Source organism: Vipera berus (assembly GCF_964194415.1).
Source record: "Vipera berus genome assembly, chromosome: 1".
Lineage (NCBI taxonomy): Eukaryota > Metazoa > Chordata > Lepidosauria > Squamata > Viperidae > Vipera > Vipera berus.
In genome coordinates, this window is record NC_138202.1 from 140,354,838 (window position 1) to 140,379,790 (window position 24,953).

The 24,953-nt window shown below is 36.8% G+C and overlaps 1 protein-coding gene across 1 annotated transcript in view; it reads right to left on the reverse strand.

Annotated features, from left to right (window-relative positions):
• VWDE (von Willebrand factor D and EGF domains) overlaps window positions 1-24,953 on the reverse strand; it is a gene marked incomplete at its 5' end in the record, with an annotated part of 228,776 nt that overhangs the window by 182,701 nt on the left and 21,122 nt on the right. Inside the window, 8 exons of the mRNA XM_081339263.1 lie at window positions 902-1,346; window positions 1,446-1,710; window positions 7,574-7,785; window positions 8,584-8,860; window positions 10,107-10,180; window positions 16,455-16,660; window positions 18,203-18,338; window positions 22,571-22,660. Of these exons, the coding sequence (XP_081195389.1) occupies window positions 902-1,346; window positions 1,446-1,710; window positions 7,574-7,785; window positions 8,584-8,860; window positions 10,107-10,180; window positions 16,455-16,660; window positions 18,203-18,338; window positions 22,571-22,660 (1,705 nt within the window). The remainder of the gene's footprint in view (window positions 1-901; window positions 1,347-1,445; window positions 1,711-7,573; window positions 7,786-8,583; window positions 8,861-10,106; window positions 10,181-16,454; window positions 16,661-18,202; window positions 18,339-22,570; window positions 22,661-24,953) is intronic.

The window sequence follows — 24,953 nt, forward strand, 5'->3', positions numbered from 1 at the left end:
GAGAAGTGACAAGGGCGTGGGTGACCATGCATAGAGCATCTTGGTCCAGAAAGGGGCGCAACTGGCGCACCAGGCGAACCTGTGCGAAGGCCCCCCTGGTCACAGCAGTTAGATGATCCTCCAAGTTAAGCCGTGAATCCAGGAGGACACCCAAGTTGTGGGCCCTTTCTGAGTGGGGCAATACCTCCCCACATCAAAAGAGATGGAACATGTTGGACAATACGAGATGTCGGTATCCACAGCCACTCGGTCTTTGAGGGGTTCAGCCTGAGCCTGTTCCTTCCCCTCCATCCTCTAGGATACCCTATCATATTAGAAATGCTCCCAGCCTCCATACCTTTAAAAAAGTTTTAAAAAGTTTACTATTCCAGTAAGCTGGTATGGTATAAAAATTACCTGAGTTAAGTAGCTTCAATTATGTTTTAATTCTTCTGTTAATTGTAAACTACTATAATGGGCAGTCTGTACAAATTGTATAAACAGACTACTTCTTAACTTTCTTGTATTAACATAATATTTCTGTCAGACTTCTATTTCCGTTGGCATGTAGATGACAAGGCTAAATCATAATTCCATAAAGCCAATTTGTTTAAGGGAACCATCTCACTTTTTTTTTACAAATTAGTTAAAATGAAAACAAAACTTAGCCCCAAACCCTCCAAACTTCTACAAAGTAATCAACCAGGTACTGTAATAAACTTTTTCAAAGTAAAAACCTATTTATTAGTTTATCTTAACCAGTGATACTGTTTGAACAACAAACAATTTACTGCAGATATTCATCCCATTTATTCAATGCTATAAAATAATAAGAATTGCCTCGAACTGCGAGATGGGTGGCATATAAATATAGTAAAGAAATAAATAAGATGATTAAGAGGAAATAGAATGTTTTACTTACCTTTGGCAATTCTACAGTCATAGGAGGTGTAGCCTTCAAAACATTGACAGCCCCTTATAGTGCACTGTCCATGGCCATTACAGAGATTGGGACATCTCAGTGCTGTGATAATTTTGTGATGGATAGCAGGTATCTCATATTCAGTTACATTTTCTAAAATGACCTTTTTTTCACAGACATTTTCCAAAAATGGAATAAGTAATTCTCCCCATTTGAGATCATCCTTAATCTGCACATCTGAAAGACACATTTCAATGGCCACATCGAGTTGGGTGCCAAGAAACCCTTTGCAAGCTGAGCCAATGGCAGAATTTTCAAGCAATGTCTTGCAATGTGTTAAGACTTCAGCTGAGGTCAGGCCACTTGGAGTTGGCCACGTAGTCTGAACTTTAGGCCACTTCCCTTCAAAATAATCTTCTGGGAAAAAATATGAAAAACTTTCCAAGTCAGTTGGACTTTGGAAAGAAGAAATAGGTGAATATTCCAAAGAGCCTTGCCTTTTTTCTCTTTGAAGATCTTCCCAATTATTAGAGATACTAGCAACACTTTGCTCGTCATACAATAAAGGATTTGTTTTCAGGTGAATGACATAATCTGATGTGACATCTAGATATGGAATTATGGAAGTGTAATAAATTTTCTCATCATGGCAATCAAAAGATTGTGGGGGAGAATTCCAAAAAGTATGCAGAGAATTTAAAGGTTGCAAGTATGATTCAGGCTCCGTCTGACATAAACAGAAATGTTCTGTCTTTTGCCATTTCGAGGAGGAGGGAATGTTGTCAAACAAGCTCATTCCTGGAGCTATCCTGATAAAATACAATAACAGGTAAAACTGTTAAAATACCTGACACACCTCACACTGATACAAATTCTTAGGTTTTTTTTTAATAAAAATGTACCACAATATGCTGAACTACAAACAATAGGCATATAAAACTAGCAACAACAGATTATTATTTCTAATGACCAACAACCTCTGACTGCTTTGCACAGCCTGTAATCTGCCAAGCAAATTCTGTTTAGCAATCAAGAGGTGCAGGATGCCGAAGACCGATGGAGGTTTCCATTGCAACCATTGGGCTTTTCAGCAATGCAAATGGCAGAGATGAAAACCTTAGTTCCAAAGGCCATGCCTTCTTTCTCACATAGCTGATGATTCAGGCAGATTTTTATCAGAACATAAATTTGGATTTGGATTTTTTTTTTAAAAAACAACAAAACTTTTTATTCCCCTGCAGTCTCTGTTTGGGGCAGAGTCAAGGTGACTGGATGGAACTGAGCATTAACTAACTGGATGCCCTTCCTGATGCCTATGTGGAGTTTGCAACAGATATTTTTCCTTCATGCCCTAGGAGAGAAACATTTACCACTACCTAGGACTGAACGTTCCACCTTCTGAGTTGGAGGTAAGCATCTTCACCACTAGGCCACATGTACAAACTCAGCACTATCTGCCCACCCCACCCACTCATCCTCTCTTTTTTTTTTAAACTGTACTTTGGTTGCAAAGCAACTAGAGTAGAATGCATAAGGAGTTGATCTTCAATCTGAATATTTTTTACATGAAATATTGCCTCCTCTTGGGTAATTCATGTACAAAGAACTAGAGTACAATTTTGCAATCCAACCAAGTGCTGCATAGTAATTTATGCTTTAAGAAAATGAAGCCTTGGTGCCCTGCACTTTTCCCCCAGCAGATTAAATAACCTTGATATTACTTAGAGCATATAAACTAAACTCTTGCCAGATTCTAAGACGCTTATCACAGATCTGCTTCTGACTCACAACCAAGAAATTTAAAACATTTCTTTGTCACTAAATAGAATATTATGGTTGACATTACCATTTTATACAGGAGTTGTGTACACCATTGTAAATTATTATTTGCTGGAAATTATATATCAATAGATTAATAAATTGCAACCAAAAAAACTTAGCATTTAAAACTGCTTAGAATTTGTGCTTCTGAAAAAAGGTGAAACACATATTAGGTACTGTACTTGAAGAAAAAAGGAGAGAATTTGTTCAAGCAACATAGAACACTTTTTGCGGGACTGAATTCAGTCCCTTTCAAACAGCTGATCAGCAGAATGATCAAGTCTTTTGTTTATTTTATTTTTGGCAGCCAAGTGCAGATAATGTCAAATTGCATACTGTACATAGCAACATTCTACACTCCTGCTTTTTCTGTGGATTTCTGACATCCTGACACTTGACAGATCAGGTGCATTATCATCCTCACACACTACTTCCTGTTGACCCACAAGTGGCAAATTTATCAGTTTAGCAGTTTTCTTTGACAGATATTTTCTTTAACTGTGTACAGGTAATAGGAAAGTACAGATTAATGATCTTGGAAATGTTGACACATACTCCAGTGACTAAGAGGCAAAAATATACATTTCCCTACAACGATTTTCATACACAAATGTATGTTGGCAAGGTGAAAATATTGAACTTTATCAACAGGGTTGTAAAATTAATTTGGAAAAGTAACTTCTGATCTTTTAAAAAAAAAACTGAGTGGAAAAAACATTATAGATTATATTGATATAATGTGATATTCAAGAGTTCTGAATATCTGATAACGTTTGTCTTTGTGCGGTTTTTTTTCTCCCTTAGAACTATCATTATAAAGAATATGCAGAATTTTACAAAGAAAGAACATGTTCTGGAAGGAGAAAAACAAGAAATAAGAGTATTTCCCCTTAAATGAGGGTGCTTTCAAACTTTCAAGCAGCAGAGTGAAAGTTTGAATACTGTCACATCTTTTATTCTATGTTATTCCTAAACATGCTACCATTTTCTAAAAAAAGGAAAGTGTCACTATTTATGTGAACAATATTATGTTTTCCCAGCTATCTTCCCAATGACCTTCTAAGGCCTTTTGACATGGAGATAACATAATGATTCATGATCCATTCCACATCTTTGTGATCTCACAATGCTCTGAAACCTGTAGATCTTGAAAGCTGAGCCAGTCAACAATCAATTTCGGTCTTGTTCCAGAGAAATGCTATGATGATTTTGAGATGTAAGATCTGCAGGATCTGCATTTTTCAACCTAGATCTCTTAGCTCCTAGGTCTCCCCATTCCCTCCTGTAGAAAAGATACTATCATACCTTGCTGACTTCCCTTATCCTCTCCAAGAAGCAGATTTGCTGACATCCCACCCCATTCACAAGCCCTATTGGGCTCTTTTTTTATCATGATGAAAAACAAATGTGACTGAAGGTGGGGGGAGGAACCATTTGAACTATTTTTTTAACACTACCATTGGTTAACTTGAGGAAACATTTGTAGAATATAACACAGCTTTGTAGATATTCAGGTGGCATTCCAAACTGTTTTAGATGATTTGAAGGGAAAGGTGTAGCTGCACAGAACTATATTAAATCAGTTTTCATTTCTTTTTTCATACCTATGACAATTGTAAAACTTATATTGGCTGAAAGGAATGTAACATATCTTCATTAGCAAGATTTGAAAATGATATATTTCACACTTGGATCAATTCACTGTGTTCCTTTTGAAAGTGCCCTTGAGTGGACTGAACTTAAAATTCACCAAATCCATATTGTACAAATCACGCCTAATGAATGAACATTTGTATCAAAAGACAGAGTATAGTTAATTTCACTATGATGTTACTCAAGTGCTCCAATTGGATGATGTATTTTCCTTTCTATTTCATTCTAACTCATAATGTATGATGTGAAGGCTTTGCACGTAAAGTTATAAACATAACTGGACAGGTTTTTTTGTCCTCAAAAGTATCCTGAAATTTGGGCCCCTGATGTATATAGGCAAGTTGAATTCATTCTCCCCCCCCCCCTCTCTCTCTCTCTCATTGCAGAGTTAATGAATTATGCTCATTTTTCACTATGGAAAAAAAGACATGTAGTGATAAACCTCCTCAAAGTTGCTTTGAGGGAAAATTCAATAATTCTATACTATCAAACTTCAAAGTTCTTTGAGACCCAATTTGCTCTTGTGGTTAAGGCACCAGATGGAAAAACATGAGACTGTGAGTTCTAGCCCTGCATAAGTCATGAAAGCCAGCAGAGTGATTTTGGACTAGTCTCTGTTTCTCAGCCCGACCCCCTGCACAAGGTCATTATTGTGGGGAAATTAAGAGGAGGAAGCAGTACTGTATTATGTTTGCCACTTTGATTTAAGTATAAAAATAATAAAATATGATATAAATGAATGAATGAATAAATATAAAAAATATGCTTCTACAAGTTATAAAAAATATTTCAGTATAATTTTAGGGAGATTAAAAATAGTCCTTTAATAACTTCAAAGGCCTTAGGAATGTATTCCACTATATAGGAATTTACTAGCCAGGAGCCTCAGTTGAGGATTGAAACTCAGTATCCTTTGTGGGAAATTTTATATCAAAATATATTTTATTCCTCATACCCTCTCCATCTTCTCTTAAATATTAACAGACTCCATAATGGACTGAAAATCCCATCTTTGCTAGATAATTAACAGTCAAGCTGAAAATAAATTAATCAATAAAAATAGCAAATGGGAGAAAATCTTTTCCTCCAACTTCGTCAAACTCCCAAATAAGTTACCCAGACTTAATCCACACATCAAAGAAGAAGGTCTGAAAACACAACTAGAGTTAATTAAAACTGTCTCTCAGCAGAAGCACATGTTCACCAGAATAAACATAACAGATGACATGTACTTCCACACGCCCATGCCCCTCCAATATCACACTAGATCCAGCATGTACACACATTCATGTCCCTCAAGACCTGCATCAAGGACAAGCTCCCTATAAACCTGCCCCTTTGTACCTCATTTTCTCTGTAGCTACCACCACCACCCCACAGGCAAATCTCTTTGGGGAATAAATAAATCTCCTTTCCTCACAACGTGTCTGGATTTCATTTTGATTTGTTATTGTGCAACTGTGGCTTGAGTTGGAACCCCAAATTATTCTTCTGACACCTTGCTGAATTAGCAGATGGGCTGTAGGGATTTAGAACTGTCAGGAATTCCTGTAAGTTATTGTCCATACTTTAAGGTCACTAGGAGAGGCCCTTCTGCATATCTTTGCATCATCAGAAGTGACAAGAAGTAAGTGGCATGCGTTGCATAGCTGAAAAGCAGCATTAAGAAAGCTATGATGATCAATTAAATATAAATTCAAGTGTTACCAGGGTGCAAATCTCCCCTTCCTATGTCAGGGAATTGCAGTCTCCTTCCAAATCCCCTTCCTTGTCACCATCTAAACCAGACATGTCCAGCCTGCATACCATGGACTACATGTGGCAACCCCACAAGATCATAAACTGTAACATTATTTATAACACACATACATGCACACACACAACCTATATTATGTATTTTATATGCAGCCCAAGGCACATAAACATCATTAGTTAATGTGGGCCAGGCAAGTCAAAAGGCTGATCTACATGTTATTTTTCAGCAAAGATAGAGGATCTTAGCCCGATAGTTCTTAGCCTCTTTTTGAATTGAGGTACATCCCCCCCCACTCTTTTTCTGCAAAGAAAGAGAGGCAGTGGGGTTTTGGATGAAAGAGATATGCAGTGTTTTGGCCAAAGTCTTGGAATTTTATAGTCACATAGGTTTGTGAAATTGCAACAATATGTCTCTGATCTTTTCCAAATGTAAATTCTACTAGCATCTAATAGTGGAGATACATATATGCATAAAAATGCTGAGTTATAGGAAGCACTACTTGCAAGTTATCTGGATGAAAATATTAGTGATTCGAACAAAAAATATTCTAGGAAAGGCATTTGGTGACAGACCAATAAAACCAAAAAAATAATTCAGAAAGACGAAAAAAACAGCTAATTTGATAGATAGCATTTTACATTTCTACCCTGACTGGTAAATACTAATACCTAATTTTGGTAACTAGAGACCCAGTGAGGGATATAAAATAAAGAATGCTGGAATTACAGGTTCCTTGTGTTTCAGTCAGGCAGATCTCCAGAAAGCAATAAAAATATGATAGAGTACAATGCATAAATATTGAAAGCAAAATTTTATCTATGTCCAACAATCACAGGAAAATATATTGATAAATATGTTTGATACCCAAATACTTCATGATTTCTGATTTATGATGACATTTTCTCAAGCATTTGTTAAATACAAGCATGAACTATTGAGTAATTACTAGGAAGAATATATTTCATGCTGATCCAGGTTTTGATAAATAAATGCAATAATTGATCATATGCAAGTGTGCCATTATAGGTAAACTTAATAAATGTTTGATATGATTTTTGCTAATTAGAACATGTAACAGAATTATATTTGGGGGGAGGGCAGAGAGAATGATTTAAAGACATCAGGACTCCAAGAAGACATTAAGCTCTCAGATGAATTTGGTAATCTATTTCAAAAATGTTAAATGTGCTTGGTAAAGTCTAAGCTTAACTTAACTGAAAGAGGCATATAATAGGATCTTTCATCATGATTCCAGAGTTTATACTGTAGATTAAAAACACATTTTTAGTGATACATTCTGAAGATCCCAGCTTGTCTTTTTGTCAAGGCAGGACAGAGGTCTTGTGCAGATCACTGAAAAAGCAAGCTATGCAGTTTATATAGAATATTTTTATAATGGTGATTCATTTTTTTAGTATACCCCTTGCCGCTTAAAATTTTACCTCCAGGCTTCTATGAAGTCCTCAGTTGTACTATTCTGGTGAGAAAATAAAGACCTCCCATCAGCCCTGTGGAAGTCATTCTGATTATTTCTGTCAAAAGTACCACATAAACCTCTGGTCCTGTTAAAGTCACTACTCGGTGCCCTTACTGTCAAACTCATTCCCCAGTCATTAAGATCAGCTCGAACAAAGGCTCCTGAATGGAACAAGATCTGGAAAAACAGAAAAACCCAGTGAATGGAAACATTTTATGGATGTATCCAGTAGTGGGATTCAAATATGTGAACAACCGGTTTTCTGTGTGGATGTCGCTTCCGGGAGTCCATTCTGGGCCTGGGCAACAAAAAATTAGCTACCAATTCTGCCAAAGTGGTGCAAACTGGCTGAATCCCATCACTGGATGTATCTATTTCCCATATTTGTTTATTTATTTTATATGGCTGCCCAGTCACTTTCAGTGACTCTGGTCAAGATAAAGAATAAAAAACAACAATCCCCTCTCTCTCAACTAAAAGTAAAAATAAACAAAGACAGTTTTTCAGCCTTTTTTTACTAGCTGGTTAGTAAATTACTAGAAATTAAAGCTGTGCAGATTGTACTCATCGGATCCAGATTTCTGGGCTGGATGATCTCTATACAGTAGTAGTGTCCCAATGTACATACAAACATTTGAATTTTTTCCCCCTAGTCTAATTCTCCCATTTTTGACTACCTGAATGAGGCATAGGATAGCTTAATATTATTCCATATATTTTTGACTGATGAAACAATTCAAACCAGTGTTCTGGCCCTAACAGTAATATTCAAGTCTATAACAAATCATTGGTGTGCAGAAGTAACATCAGTTTGCATTGTTTAAGATACCTAATAGTGAGTGATCAATCAGCTAAACAAAGAATATTAGAACTGTACAACTATGAAGTTTTGAAAATCACCTCATTCTTTGATTTCCATTTACACATTTTGTTCTCCATTAGTGATAGTATAGAAAATAAAGGTGATATACATACAGTGATTTTTTTTCCTCCATAGGACTTCATGATTTTGACGTTTTGTTGTGATGAGGCTCTGATGTTTTGTATTATCACCTGAGATTTGGTTTCCAGAAATTGCCTGTTGCACATGTCAATGACAACAATATCATTATCTTCTACTGCAACAACACCACAGTTACAGGCAATGGCAGTATGGTGGCTGTCACAGTCCCACCGACGTACATGCACCTCAAATAGACGGCTAAGGCTCTTGTATAAGACAAAAGTTCCAATCATGTAGTTACTGTAATGCCTAAGCAATCAAAAGGACAACATCAAAGGAGAAGTTACAGAATTCAATATGGTAGTCGATCTCAGAGGGGACAGAAAGTAAACAATTCATGAGGAAATACTTTTTCAGCACTAACAGTAAGCTAAAACGCTCCAATGAATTTATTAACTAGGGATGCATAAGAATTCATATGAGCTGCTCATAGGTGTCTAGAACTGATGCTATGACAACAGACATGGACAAGGCAGATAAACATCTGACAAAAGGAAATGGGAATATGTCTTCACCTCTATGCCTTAATAAACATATTTTAGTTGTAACAGGGTGTTTTATGGCTTAATACGTTTGAAAGCAAAATCAATGCTCAAATAGTGGTTTTGGTGACTAATTACCAACTTTTGTATGATCTACAATTCCTGAGTGAAAATTTCATAGGAAAAATTAGAGCTTCAACAGAATCCTATTTATCTAGACAGAGACTCATTCTTCAATACACCTCTGCTATAAACTATTGTATTTTCAACTGGTGTATGGGGTACAGGAACTAGAAGTTGCAGCTGCTGACAGAACACTGGTGACCCCTTTACTCTGAAGTTTCCACAGGTTTGAATATAAATGCTACCTAAAACTGACAGAAAACTGTGAATGGTGCCACAAAATACCATCCACTGTTACTATAACAATGGACTTTCAGTGCCCCCATTGTGCCAGACTCTGCACTTACCTACTGGGACTGCAGATCCACCTACCTATCCAGAGATGAACTTCACAATAGTGTGTCTTCTTCAAACGCAAAGAATGACCATATAACAGTGATATATTCATCTTGACCTTACAAATGTGCTTCAGCCTCCCAGAGTGGAACTGTTTTGATTGTTACTTAGGTCCATATACCATTCTAGTAGCTGCTACACTTATACTCAACCATTACTGACAGGTGTTACTACAAATTGACTTCGCACATGACTGTCCAATAAAATTTCAGGATTGTACAAAGAATAATTGAGGCAGAGAAATCCTATTCCTTTAGAAGGTTGCAATGTTTCCTTAATATAGTTGATTGGAAATCTCTCTTGCAATTAATGGAAGTTTTTGAAATAAATATGTTTTAGATTATTATTTGCTAGAATGTCACCGTTTAATCCTATAGGTTGCTCTGTTGCCACCGAGGATTAACAAAAGCACCCAAAGTGCTGCTTCGGATACCACAAATGTCCTCCCAGATGGTTACAAGAGAATATACATAATTTCTTGAAAAAATACTCACCGTCCATCAAATGTGATTAAGTGTGGATCTGTGAAAGAGTAGCAGTAACCTGTAGGGATGTCTTGAACTGTGACCTAGTTAAAATGAGAAATGGAATTCAGACGGGCTTTGAGGTAGGATTCCAGCACTGCTCTTAATATTGACTCACCAAAGTTGGGTTGCATTTGATTAAAGGTGAATTCAAATCAGATTTAACATAGTACAAGTATGCTACATTGTGGTTATTATTAGAATTCCAATTACTTATTTTTGGACTCTGTATTTAAGAAGTAGTGATGGGGAATATAAATGCTATGCCTGTACAATGCATTTGTTGTATGAGTTGCACTGGTTATTGGTAAACTTCAAAATCTAATTCAAAGCATTAGAGCCCTGCATGCCACAGGGACTAGTGATACGAGAGTCCATCTATCTCCTGTGGTATCTGCCTGTGCAATCAGTCAGAATTGGCTTGCTTTGTGTACTATAAATTAAGCATTGTTATGTAGCAGGAGCAAGGAAGTGGGCCTTCTTTGCTGCAATATCTGCTTTCTGAAACAGCATCCCCTGGAGATTGGTTTGGACCTCACCTTACTAACCTTTAAGAGAGACGTGTGTGTGTGTGTGTGTGTGTGTGTGTGTGTGTGTATCCCCTTCATGGATTACTGCCTTGTCGTGGCAAAGGGGCTTGCGTAATTCAATGAAGCTATGACATATGCCGTGCAGGGCCACTCAAGACAGACAGGTCATAGCAGAGAGTTCTGACAAAACGTGATCCACTGGAGAAGGAAATGGCAACCCACTCCAGTATCTTTGCCATGAAAACCCTATGGACAGTACCAAAAGGAAAAATGATATGACGCTGGAAGATGAGCCCCTCAGGTCGGAATGCGTCCAATATGCTACTGGGGAAGAGCAGAGGGCTAGTACTAGTAGCACCAGAAAGAATGAAGCAACTGGGCCAAAGCCAAAAGGACGCTCAGTTGTGGATGTGTCTGGTGGTGAAAGGAAAGTCCGATGCTGGAAAGATTTTTTATCCATAGGAACCTGGAATGTAAGATCCATGAATCAAGGCAAGCTGGACGTGGTCAAACAAGAGATGAAAAGACTGAACATCGACATCTTAGGTATCAGCAAACTAAAATGGACAGGAATGGGTGAATTTAATTCAGATGACCATCAGGTATACTACTGCGGGCAAGAATCCCTCAGAAGAAATGGAGTAGCCTTCATAGTCAATAAAAGAATAGGAAAAGCAATACTGGGATACAATCCTCAAAATGACAGAATGATCTCAGTTTGAATCCAAGGCAAACAATTCAATATCACAGTAGTCCAAGTCTATACCCCAACCACCAGTGCTGAAGAGGATGAAATTGACCGGTTCTATGAAGCCCTACAGCACCTTATAGAACTAACACCAAAAAATGATGACCTTATCATCATGGGGGATTGGAATGCTACAGTAGGAATCCAAAAGATAACCAGAATAACAGGCAAGTTTGGCCTTGGAGTACAAAATGAAGCAGGGCACAGGCTGATAGAATTTTGTCAAGAGAATACGATGGTCATAGCAAACACTCTTTTCCAACAACCCAAGAGATGGCTCTACACATGGACATCACCAGACAGTCAACACAGAAATCAGATTGACTATGTGCTCTGCAGCCAAAGATGGAGAAGCTCTATACAGTCAGTAAAAACAAGACCAGGAGCTGACTGTGGCTCAGACCATAAGCTTCTCATTCAAAGTTTAGACTTAAACTGAAGAAAGTAGGGAAAAGCACTAGGCCACTCAGGTATGAATTAAATCATATCCCTGTTGAATATACAATAGAGGTGACAAATAGATTTAAGGAATTAGATCTGATAGACAGAGTGCCTGAAGAACTATGGACAGAGGTTTGCAACATTGTAGAACAGGTAGCAACCAAAACCATCCTAAAGAAAAAGAAATGCAAGAAAGCAAAATGGCTGTCTGAGGAAGCTTTGCAAATAGCTGAGGAAAGGAGAGAAGCGAAAGGCAAGGGAGAAAAAGAAAGATACACCCAATTGAATGCAGAATTCCAGAGAATAGCTAGAAGAGATAAGAATGCCTTCTTAAATGAACAGTGCAAAGAAATAGAAGAAAAAAATAGAATAGGGAGGACGAGAGATCTCTTCAAGAAAATTGGAGAGATGAAGGGAATGTTTCATGCAAAAATGGGCATGATAAAGGACCAAACAGCAGGGACCTAACAGAGGCAAAAGAGATTAAGAAGAGGTGGCAAAATTACACAGAAGAACTATACAAGAATGAGCTTAACGTCCTGATAATCACAATGAGGTGGTCACTGACCTCGAGCCAGACATCCTAGAATATGAAGTGAAGTGGGCCTTAGAAAAGCTGAGCAAGAACAAAGCTAGTGGAGGTGACAGTATTCCAGCTGAGCTTTTCAAAATCTTAAAAGACGATGCAGTAAAAGTCTTACACTCAATTTGCCAGCAAATTTGGAAAACTCAACAGTGGCCACAAGATTGGAAAAGATCAGTTTACATTCCAATTCCAAAGAAAGGCAGTGCCAAAGAATGTTCAAACTATCGCACCATTGCACTCATTTCTCATGCTAGTAAAGTTATGCTTAAAATCCTACAAGCTAGACTCCAGCAGTATGTGGATCGAGAACTACCAGAAGTACAGGCAGGATTATGAAGAGGCAGAGGAACTAGAGATCAAATTGCCAACATACGCTGGATCATGGAGAAAGGTAGAGAGTTCCAGAAAAACATCTACTTCTGCTTCATTGACTATGCTAAAGCCTTTGATTGTGTGGATGATAAAAAACTGTGGCAAGTTCTTAAAGAGATGGGCGTACCAGACGATCTTATTGGTCTCTTGAGAAACCTATATGTGGGCCAAGAAGCAACAGTGAGAACTGGACACAGAATCACTGATTGGTTCAAAATTGGGAAAGGAGTCCGGCAAGCCTTGGTGGAGCAGTGGGCTAATGCCTCCTTAAGTAACACCAGCTGCCTGCAATTAGTGCAGGTTCGAGTCCCACCAGGCTCAAGGTTGACTCAGCCTTCCATCCTTCCGAGGTAGGTAAAATGCAGACCCAGATTGTTGGGGGCAATTAAGCTGACTTTGTAATAATGCTGCTTGGGCCCCCCCGAAAACCCTAATAAGCAGGCATATACATAGAATGAAGGCTATTGCTAAGCACATTGATTTGTGCTTCTTAGATTGTAAGCCACCCTGAGTCTTCGGAGAAGGGCGGGATATAAATGGGATTTTTAAAAAAGGCTGTATACTGTCGCCCTGCCTATTTAACTTATATGCAGAGCACATCATGAGAAAGGCAGGGCTAGATGAATCAAAAGTGGGAATTAAGATTGCCGGAAGAAATATCAACAACCTAAGATATGCAGATGATACCACTCTAATGGCAGAAAGTGAAGAACTAAAGAGCCTCTTGTTGCGGGTGAAGAAGGAGAGTGCAAACGTTGGGTTGAAACTTAACATTAAGAAAACCAAGATCATGGCATCCGGCCCTCTCAATTCCTGGCAAATAGATGGAGAAGAAATGGAGGTAGTGACAGATTTTATTTTCCTGGGCTCCAAAATCACTGCAGAAATTAAAAGACGCTTGCTCCTGAGGAGGAAAGCCATGGCAAATCTAGACAGCACACTAAAAAGCAGAGATATCACCCTGTCAACAAAAGTGCGTATAGTCAAGGCTATGGTCTTCCCAGTTGCAATGTATGGCAGTGAAAGTTGGACCATAAAAAAGGCTGAGCGCCAAAGAATTGAGGCCTTTGAACTGTGGTGCTGGAGAAGACTCCTGCGAGTCCCTTGGACTGCAAGGCGATCAAACCGGTCAGTCCTAGAGGAGATCAACCCTGACTGCTCTTTAGAAGGCCAGATCCTGAAGCTAAAACTCAAATACTTTGGCCACCTAATGAGAAGGAAGGACTCACCGGAGAAGAGCCTAATGCTGGGAAAGATTGAGGGCAACAGAAGGGGACGACAGAGAATGATGTGGCTGGATGGAGTCACTGAAGCAGTAGGCGTGAGCTTAAATGGACTCCAGAAGATGGTAGAGGACAGGAAGGCCTGGAGGAACGTTTTCCATAGGGTCGCAATGGGTCGGACATGACTTTGCAGCTAACAACAACAATATATATATATATATATATATATATATATATATATATATATATATATATATATGTATATATATATGGATCTTTGGTCATTCGGGTTTTTTCCCGCGTAGAGTTGAAGGTGTAGGAGCAATGTTTCGACGGAATCCCATCCGTCATCCTCAGGCTGGTGGCTTCAGCTTCCTTCTTCTGGGAGAAGGAAGCTGAAGCCACCAGCCTGAGGATGACGGATGGGATTCTGTCGAAACGTTGCTCCTACACCTTCAATTCTACGCGGGGAAAAACCCGAATGACCAAAGATCCACATACAAACACCCGCGAAAACCTCAGAAAACAAATATACATATATATATATATATATATATATATATATATATATATATATATATATATATATATATATATATATATATATATATATATACACATATATACACACACACACACACACACACACACACATATATATATATATATATATATATATATATATATATATATATATATATATATATGCCACGTAACAGAGTGAGCGCCTGTTACTCGTCCCAGCTTCTGCCAACCTAGCAGTTCGAAAGCACGTAAAAATGCAAGTAGAAAAATAGGGACCACTACGGTGGGAAGGTAACAGCGTTCTGTGCGCCTTTGGCGTCTAGTCATGCCGGCTACATGACCACGGAGACATCCTCGGACAAGCGCTGGCTCTTCGGCTTTGAAACAGAGATGAGCACCTGCCCCTAGAGTTGGAAACGACTAGCACGCACGTGCGGGGGAACCTTTATATATATATATGTAGATCTTTGGTCATTTGGGTTTTTCTCCACGTAGAATTGGAGGGAAAAAACCTGAATGACCAAAGATCTACATACAAGCACCCGCGAAAACCTCAGAAAACAAATATATATATATATATATATATATATATATATATATATATATATATATATATATATATATATATATATATATATATATATATATATAATTTACATATATATATATATATATATATATATATATATATATAATTTACATATATATATATATATATATATATATATATATCCAATAAATAATAATAATAATAATATAATTGGATATATAAATGCATAGTTTGAGGAAGTTTGGGGAGCAGGAGAAGGAGGAGGAGGAGGAATGGGTCAAGAGGAAGGGGAGTTCCAAAAATTATGGTTGGATGGAGTTAATACGGAGTTAATGAGATCCCAAGATTTTGTTGTATTTCCCTTATCCCCCCCCATGCGTTTAATTTCTTGCCTTATAATTCTTACTGTTATTTTGCATTCTGGATAACACTGCTTAGCTCAAAAAACAACATTATGGTATTTTTTTTGTATGTATGTGTATAATCTCAAATAAGATGGAATCTGGGGATAAGTAAGAACCCCTTTCAATGCTATTCATTTACTGATAGAACTAAAAACACTCTCTACAAGGACTTCCCCTTTCTTCTGAAAGATCTGGGTGACTTTCTTGAGCAGATTCTGATAGCACAGGATGGGATGGCTGGTATCATAGAACAAACAGAATTCCTTATAGATAACATCCTAAATACTGATTTGCACATTCATTTGCACATTTATTCTCACCTTATTTTATATCATGATTCATAAAAACTATATTCTTTATTCATGAATAACAAATTGCTTGGTTTGGGTTACAGTCGTGAAACTTTCCCCATAACACTAGAGGTAAAGACAATTATTTTCAAATAAATTCTGCTGCATTTCTCCTGAATTTTATGCTGGTACAAGAGGACTTGACTTTGATATATTTGAAATTATGGAACAGTTCGTAGTTTCCTTTTCCAGAACCAAATGAATGCTTTATGACTGAAGCACGTGAAATATTTGCAACCTGATCCAATTTCATTGAATCCAAGCGGAACCAAATTGGAGCAAATATAAATGATTGAAATCCCGCCCTCATATAAGAATTTTTTCTTTCTCAAAAATGGTTCTTTTTCTAAATGATGAAGAAGCTGACTTCTGGGGTTATTCTGTACATTTTTTTAAAAAATACCTCTATCAGGATTGGTTTGTTAATCTTTTAAAAGATTGATTAGTTTCCAAATTTGAAACAAGACAAAACAATAATAAAGGTAAACATAAACAAAGATTTACTGCTCTGTGTTGTTGTTTCTTTCTTTTTCTTTTCTTTTTTTTAACCACATCCTTTGAAAAGCTCTTGGTTGTTGCTTTAACCTACCTTGACATCCATGGGCTTATAATCATGCCACAGAGATTTACTTGGCTGAAATGGCTTAGCTGTGATATATCTGATAAAGTTTCCATTTTCTACAAAGTCATTCACAGCTTTTACAGCAAGCGTTGCTCTTGCACAGCTGCTTCCTTGGCAGGGCCTTTGTTCCAGATCCACGTGGCATGTTGAAAGGGCTATGTTCGGTGTCCTTTCTAACAAGTTAGCAAAAAAAAAAAGAGTATAATCTATTGGATAAATTCATAATGTTGTCGAGAAGTTACTAGTTTTTATTTTTCTGTTAGATAAATGATGTTGGATGATCTCTGTGTGATAAAAATAATTCTCGCTATACAGCACTTGATCATTTTGAAACAGGAACAGTATTATGCAGAAAAAGAAAAACATCAGTAAAGACCAAATATATATCTATCTCAGCAATATGAATTTATCTATTTTAAAATATCTATGTCTATCCTCATACCAAATGGAGCAGGGGTGTCAAACTGCCAGCCCACGGGCTGGATGCGTCATGCCAAAACTGCGCCCACCCCATTGCCAGCAATGGAAAAAAGTCCCGATACGTCACAACACATCACGTGACATTGTGAGTTTGATACCCCTGAAACAGAGGTTCCCAAGGATTCACAATACAGTTTACCAAATAAATGAATAAAGTATTTCAAGGCATGAGGAGTCCATGTTCTCTCTGAGCTTGCTTGCTTTCCCAAATGTATGCAAGAAAACAACCAAGCTCAGAGAGCACCAAGGACGCCCTCATGTTAACCCTGAGCTACAGAAATTCTCCTTTATTATTTCAATACATGAAAACGTTTCCATCTAAACATAGGATTTTATGGTTTCCTATGTAAAGATGATATCTAGAGCTATATGCCATAGTTCTCTATCCATGATTTTTAGCACCGTCCATTGGGTGGATGTCCCAGGAAACAGTGGATTCTTCAGATGCCTCACTCTTAGTGCAAAAGAAGTGAAAACTTATCCCACTTTCTTTTTTTCAGTCTCTGAAGCTGGTTCTTTCCAGTGCTAAATTAGGGCAAAAAGAGGCAAATCAAGTAAAAGATGCAGATAAAAAAGCCATTTATCTTTGGGCGTAGCCATTAAGGAAGAGAATGTGTGAGATCTTATACCTAAGCATATTGTTTATTGCCTCACAGTAATTAAGGAAAACAGATTTGAGCCACATATTTAGGACCTGAGCACACACACACACACAAATACATATACATATACATATACATATACATATACATATACATATACATACATACATACATACATACATACATACATACATACATACATACATACATATATATATATATATATATATATATATATATATATATATATATATATATATATATATATGAAGTTATTTTTCAAAGCTAAACTAACACAAAGTATCATTATATTGAGATTTTTGGACCCATTTTTTTCTATTTCAATGTACATTTCAACCACACCATCTCTATAAAACCTAATATAAAAATTCTATATTAGCTGTCATGAACACTAACTTCTGATGTTAACAAAAATGAATAAATTTTTATTCTACACCACTCAATGAATGACATTTTCCCCCTCATCTGTTTGGTATTATGGCTATGAAACATATTTTACTTCTGAAGCATTTTACCATCCCTCTGCTTCTAGATTCATTACAGGTATAGTGACTTCAGAAAAAATGGACAAAAATGTGGTGGGTTATATGCTAACTGACATAAGGTACTTACCGGAAATCTGAGTACTTAGCTGTAAAGTAATTTTACAGATGTCATCCTGGGCCAAACATGTAATAGGAATGGTACTTAAGATTGTCAAAATATGTTCCTTTCCATCCTCTGCAATTTGTAAAGATTCTGGTACAAACTGGAAATAAAGACAGGTTATCAGTCTTGAGCTTGGCTCATATCAACCCCTAATCTCTTCTCATGGGAAATGGCTTCTTATTTAAAGATGAACCTTTATTTTATTTTTATTTTTTTGCCTGGGAAGCAGAGCTTTGAGACCATGAAGAGAGGAAGAAGGTGTTATGAATGACAATAACTCTTAAGTAAGACAGTCAAGAAATAGAAACTGGGGGGACTCAAGGGTAATTCTAAGAGCATCCTAAGAGCATCAGTTCAACCGTACTAAGATCAGCCTTAGCACCTAAAAAGTAAAGTTGATGATCATTTGAAAGAAAAAAGTCTGAAGATGAAATACGTTTTTGAAAAATGTTATTTTCAGCATATTATGCTTTTGTTCTGTATATCGCCCTGAGTTTATATTGATAGATGGTTAGCTAAATAAGTTTCCCAGTGATTTCCTACTGAAGATCTTTTTGTTGTTTGTTAGGGAAAATTTTAGTTTTATTTCTGAAAATTAGAAAGGACTTGAGACAAAAGCAAATATAAGACTGGGAAGGATGGGAGGGAGGAAGGAAAATTAAACTAAACTGAACACAAATAAAATTAGCAGACTTTCTCCCAGGCAATATTAATGTATTGGAGTCAAACATATTCCATGGGATTTTAAAAATAAAATCTATTCCACAGGAACAACTATTTTATCTAAAGTCATATTTCATTGTGGAACATTTTTACTATACTCTAATGCTATGGAATTGAAAATGAGGCAGAACAACATGTTCAAGAGCATTTATTTATATATTTTTAAAGATATAAAATGCATGTGTGTATGTCTTTGTGTGTGTGTGTGTGTGTGTGTGTGTGTGTATATATATATATATATATATATATATATATATATATATATATATATATATATATATATATATATATATATATATATATATATATATATATATATATATATATATTTATATATACATACACACACACACACACACACACACACACACACACACACAAAAACATACACATACACAATATTTACATATTTAAGGGTTGTAGATTAAAGAGTTAAGGATTTTTTCCCCTCAAATTCCTGTGCCTCTCTTTTTCACTGGGAAAATGGTTTGCTGTTCTTTTTTTCTTTGTGCCTTTACCCTTTTGCTTGCTCTTATTGGTACCTTGGCAAGTTAACAAGATTTTGGATCATTGCCTTCACAAGATGAGGTGAAATTGTTATTTTGGTGGCTCCCTGAGATTTCTGCTAAGCTCTAAACCATTCAGTCAGATTAGCTACTGTAACTGCTTATTAAATAGACATTGACTTAATTTCCAAGTGCTATCTTTTGCTCTTGAACATCTTTAGTAATTACAAAATAATTTTCAGGTATAGTTGGTAATTGTTTCTTTTTTCTGTTGCAGAAAGGGGAGAAAAACCTTTGAAAAATTCTATTAACTAACAGCATGGAACCGATTGGTTTAGTGCACTGTAGTGCTAGTAGTGAAAAAAAAAGTTAATTACAGTGTGCTGAAGTGTATATTACATTAATTAGTTGGTCATGTTGCTTGTCTGTTATTCTACCTTTGAATGTTGAAATGAATGGAAAAGCAATTTACATGAACATGAATATGATGATCTGACCATTCATCAAGACACCTGACTAAAATTATCTATTGACTAAAGCAGGCATGTCAAGCTCACAACATCACGTGACGTCGTGCGATGTATCAGGACTTTTTCTCCATTACCGGAAATGGGGTGGGCACAGTTTCAGCATGATGCATCCGGCCCGTGGGCCAGCAGTTTGACATTCCTGGACTAAAGCATCAAGTTTTTTCTCTTTCTCATTCTTTCCTAGCATGTTTCTCTTTCACTGGGGATGTTAAGACAGTGATGAGAATCTGGTTCTTTGGATTCCAGCTCTAATCTCTGAACATCAGTGATCTAGGCTACAGTTGGTGAGTGATCAAGTCTAGCAGTATGTGGAAATGTCAAAGGTTTCTCAATTTTGTGGCCAAGGACTGAACCAGGAACTTTTAGATTCCTGGCCAGCCTGTGTTTTAAGACTGCTTTATGCCTTTCTACTTTGTTCATTAGCAAAATATAACTGATGTACTGTATTCTGAATCAAGTTTATGCTGGCAACACCATTACTGACTTCTACCATTCTACATTTGCTACTCTGTTCTAATCTTAATGTGGAAGTAAATATAGATATAGCAGTTGTTGATACATAGCAAATAAATATGGGTAACTATAATTCAAAACAATGAAACCCACCCTTCCCTCTGACACAGATATAAACATTAATTTTAAAGATGTTAAGCTAAAACAATTTTAAAACAGTGTTACTGTATATTTCATGAGGCAATCATGAGGCAATAAAATGGGAAAAGTTCCAAGGACAGCATTTATTCACTTTCTTCTCCATCCAATAGATGAGAAGAATTTTTGATTTGCTGATAATATTTAAATGTAGGAGGAAAACTGGAAATGGAATAAGAAACTCCGTATAACCAAGAATAACACATCCCAAATATAGAGCATAACTGTACTTCAAGACATCTTCGAGGCAGATCTAGGGAAACTAGAAGGTACACAAAAGATTTCACCCATCTATGATGTTTGAGCAGATTATTGCATTTTATCAGGGGAAGATTTATATAATTTTACCCATATAAATAATTTATATAATTTTATATAAAATTATAAAAGATTTATATGATTTTACCCATATAAATAATGCCACATCAGCCAAAGCTGTGATTACACTATTAAGTATTATGCAGTCAAAGGCATAATCACAAAGATGATTATAAAGCACACCAATTATTCTGTGAAAGTGTTGGATTTAAAATACATTAAAAGTTGGGAGGTTTTTTAAAAAACGTTTATCCAATTAAAATTAATATTTTCACTTGTTTCCTATTTCGGAATGTTTTATCATTGCGCTGTTGACATTTTATTTATTAGATTTTTATCCTGTTTTTATTACTTTGTAAGTAATTCTAGGTGGCAAACCTTCGTAACACTTCTTCCTCCTCTGATTTTCCCCACAACAACCACCCTGTAGGTAAGCCGGGCTCAGTTATTGGTCCAAGGTCACCCTTTTTCATGGCTAAAATGGGACTGGAATCCACCGTCTCCTGGCTTTTAGGCCAGCACCTTACCACTACACCAAACTGGCTCTCTTGACATTTCACGAAGGAGGACACAAAAGAGGGGCTTACAAATTTGCACATGAGCCAGGTGGTGTACAATAGCTTCCTTGATACAAAAGAGAAATTGACCCTCATTTTTGTAAATGAATGGGGCCTTTCAGAAAATTCAAAAGATCTGAATGCTAATCTCATGCCAGACCTCATAAATATGGTCATATTAAAGACACAGGTTATATTGCACCGTGTGAATCTGTCCTTATAGCCAAATATTACCATAGCAATTTATTTATTTGCACAGAATTATACGTACAGTACCATACTACTCAGGCGAATGAACACGGGAGGATTTTAGATTACATTTCTTTCTACCTAAAATGCTGCAGCTGCAGTTAGTGTTTTTAAAAGGCTGATAGATAGAATGATTGATAGAGTGGAAGGCAATTTATTCAAACATTTTTCTGCCTCAGCACCTAGAAGCACCCTTCTTATAATCACTAAAGCCAATTTTATGGTGTGTCGTCTTGCGAAACAAGATGGCTAATACAGAAATCTCCATCAAGGCTATGCTAGAGAAGTTTATGAAATTAGAAGTTTTGTTGTTTGTTTGTTTGTTTATTTATTTATTTATTTATTTATTTATTTATTTATTTATTTATTTATTTATTTATTTATTTATTTATTTATGGGATTTGTATGCCGCCCTATCTCCCAAAGGACTCAGGGCGGCTAACAACGATAAAAACACAAAATACAAACATTAAAAGGTATTAAATCAAATTATCCCATAAATAGTCCGATTAAAAACACAATAAAACAAAATTAAGAAAATCTCCCTTCCATCAGTCCAGGTCGGCCTGTTGAAAAAGCCATGTTTTAAAGTCGTGACGAAAGGAACGGAGATCCGGGGCCATCCGGAGCTCCAAGGGGAGTTGATTCCAAATGGCAGGTGCCCCTACAGAGAAGGCCCTCCCCCTGGGGGTCACCAGTCGACATTGTCTGGCCAACGGCACCCTGAGGAGGCCCTCCCTGTGTGAGCGCACAGGGCGATGGGCAGTCGTTCCTGGCAGCAGACGGTCCTGCAAATACCTTGATTCCAGCGTAGAATCCACTGCTTTCTTCAGGGGAAGAGCGACGATCAGCTGAGTCCCACCTAAAAGCTGTGACGGTGCAAAAGACCTGCAATAAATAAGCCAAACTATTTCAAAACCTTTTTGCCTCTTTTTTTTCTTTAGAAATGACAGGCTTATGAAAAACGATAGAAAATGTACTTAGTGATTGTTAGATTGCACCTTATAAAAACTTATTTTGCTGCTTTTTGCCCTTAGCAATTGTAGACCTCCTTCATAAAAAGGTAGTCAGGGCCCTTCCCTGTCAAACAGAGAATGCACAGGGTTGGGCCTCCAAGCACTAAAAACTAACGGTGAAACTTGTTTGAATAAATATCTATATGTGGCTTTTAAAAGATGTGGACAAGCCAGTTATCAGTGCACAGAATGCTCAAGAAGTCTTTGACCTTCAGAGCTAGGACATCTGCCAATATGCCCTAAGATTGGACCAAATAGGTGTGCGGCATTTTTTAAGCTGCAGCACTGCTTTATCATTTTAAGCATATGGTAACAAAAAATGTTTCTTACAATATCAGCTATATTTCCTCACCCTGATGCTTCCGTGCATTGCTTTTCAGAAAAATAGAACTGGTGATTATGTCACAATGCTATGGGCTCAGATATAGGGAATGGATTATGTAGTGGAATCAATAGAGATGGATTGGCATTTTCAAGACCATCTATTCCCATATAATTGCCCTGTATGCTCTTGGGTCACCAATGGGGCACCTTTTTGAAGGTGCCGTTACATATATATTTCTGAACATTTTGCCATTGGAGCTAAGATTGTTACAGTTTATGAGGTTTCTTTTACACAGGTTTTATTGGAGGTTTTATGCTGCTGATTTTATGATTGCTGGATTGATAGTATTATTTTTCAATGTTTCCAAATGGCCTAGAATCTCCAAAGCTTTACAGCCAGTATATTTGTTATTATTTGTGTTTTAAACTGCCCACTTGTGCCACATTTGGATCAATAAATTGGTGGTTTCGATAGTCATCAAGGACCTACTACTGGGCTTGATTCCAAACTCTGGATTGTTCATCTTTGAAGAACAATGTTTTGTGTCTAGATGGCCAAAAATAAAATTGTAAACTAATTGCAAAAAGTCTATAACTCAAAGTGCAAAGATTTAAGTATCTTTGAGGTAAGCATCTATATAAAGTGGCCTTTTTAGTCTGGGAAGGAAAAAAGCCAATCAGATTTTTTAAAAATATTATTGCACCAGGAATACAGAATGCCAACGTTGTACTATGTACATAAAATAATGCATGGCTTTTTCAAAAGTGCACAGCCTTCTTTCTTAAACTATATGTTTATACTGCAAGTTAAATTTTGATCATTAGAAACTGCTTGCCTAATAAATCAGTACAGATCAAGCTAAATATATATACTTGAACAATAGCAATACAAGTGTTGTCTTCAATGAGGCAACAAATCACCTGTTCTCCTCAATTTCTCTCCCAACATTTAGCCAACACCCCTTCCTGGAAAAAAAAATCTGTTCACACTCACTAATTGTTGGCTTTTTACTTTTGTAAAACAAGCCCAATATATATATTGGCTATTCAAGAGATAAATCATTATTAGAATCTGATGTTCCTGGAACTCACTCCTTAGAAACCACGTCTGATTCATCATTAAGTAAGGTAGTCATCAAGTGACATCCAATTTTATAACCTTTTTTGCTGTCATTAAGCAAATCACTGGGGTTCTTAAAAAGGGGGGGTCACATGATTGCCATTTGTGCCCTCCCCTGCCAGTTTTCCCCTTGAGATTGCTTGTTGGGGAAAAATCACAAAGTGATCATGTGATCCCAGGATGCTGCAACCATCAAAAATATGTGCCCATTGCCAAGTGCACAAATTATCATCCCGTGACTATGCAGATGCTACCATGGTCATAAATGCAACAATTGATTAGAAGTTATTTTCAGCACTGTTGTAACTTTGAACAGAGGACTACCTATAACAGAGTTCTCTAGCATCACTTATCTGCTGTTGTAGAATTTTTTGAATTAATTTAACAAATTCTCAGCAAGAGACTTGGCTGTCTGGAAAATTCCAGGAGTTGAAATTTATACCTCTAGAAGCTGCACAAACTGTGAAATACTGCATTGCATTTCTGTGTGTGAAGTTTCTTCCTTTGTAAATTTAGGTCTTCTCCTCACAATAGACAGACAGACATTTTAGTCTTGATAGTACACCACACAATTATTGGGATATGTCTTCTCACAAGCTTGTTGCCTTTAAATATTGGCTCCTGGTGTTTAAGCAATCAGGTTCCCCCCTCACCCTTTATCATTTCAAAAGAAAAGGGGGGAAGTGAAAAAGATACCCATAGGCTATGGAAAGATAACTTT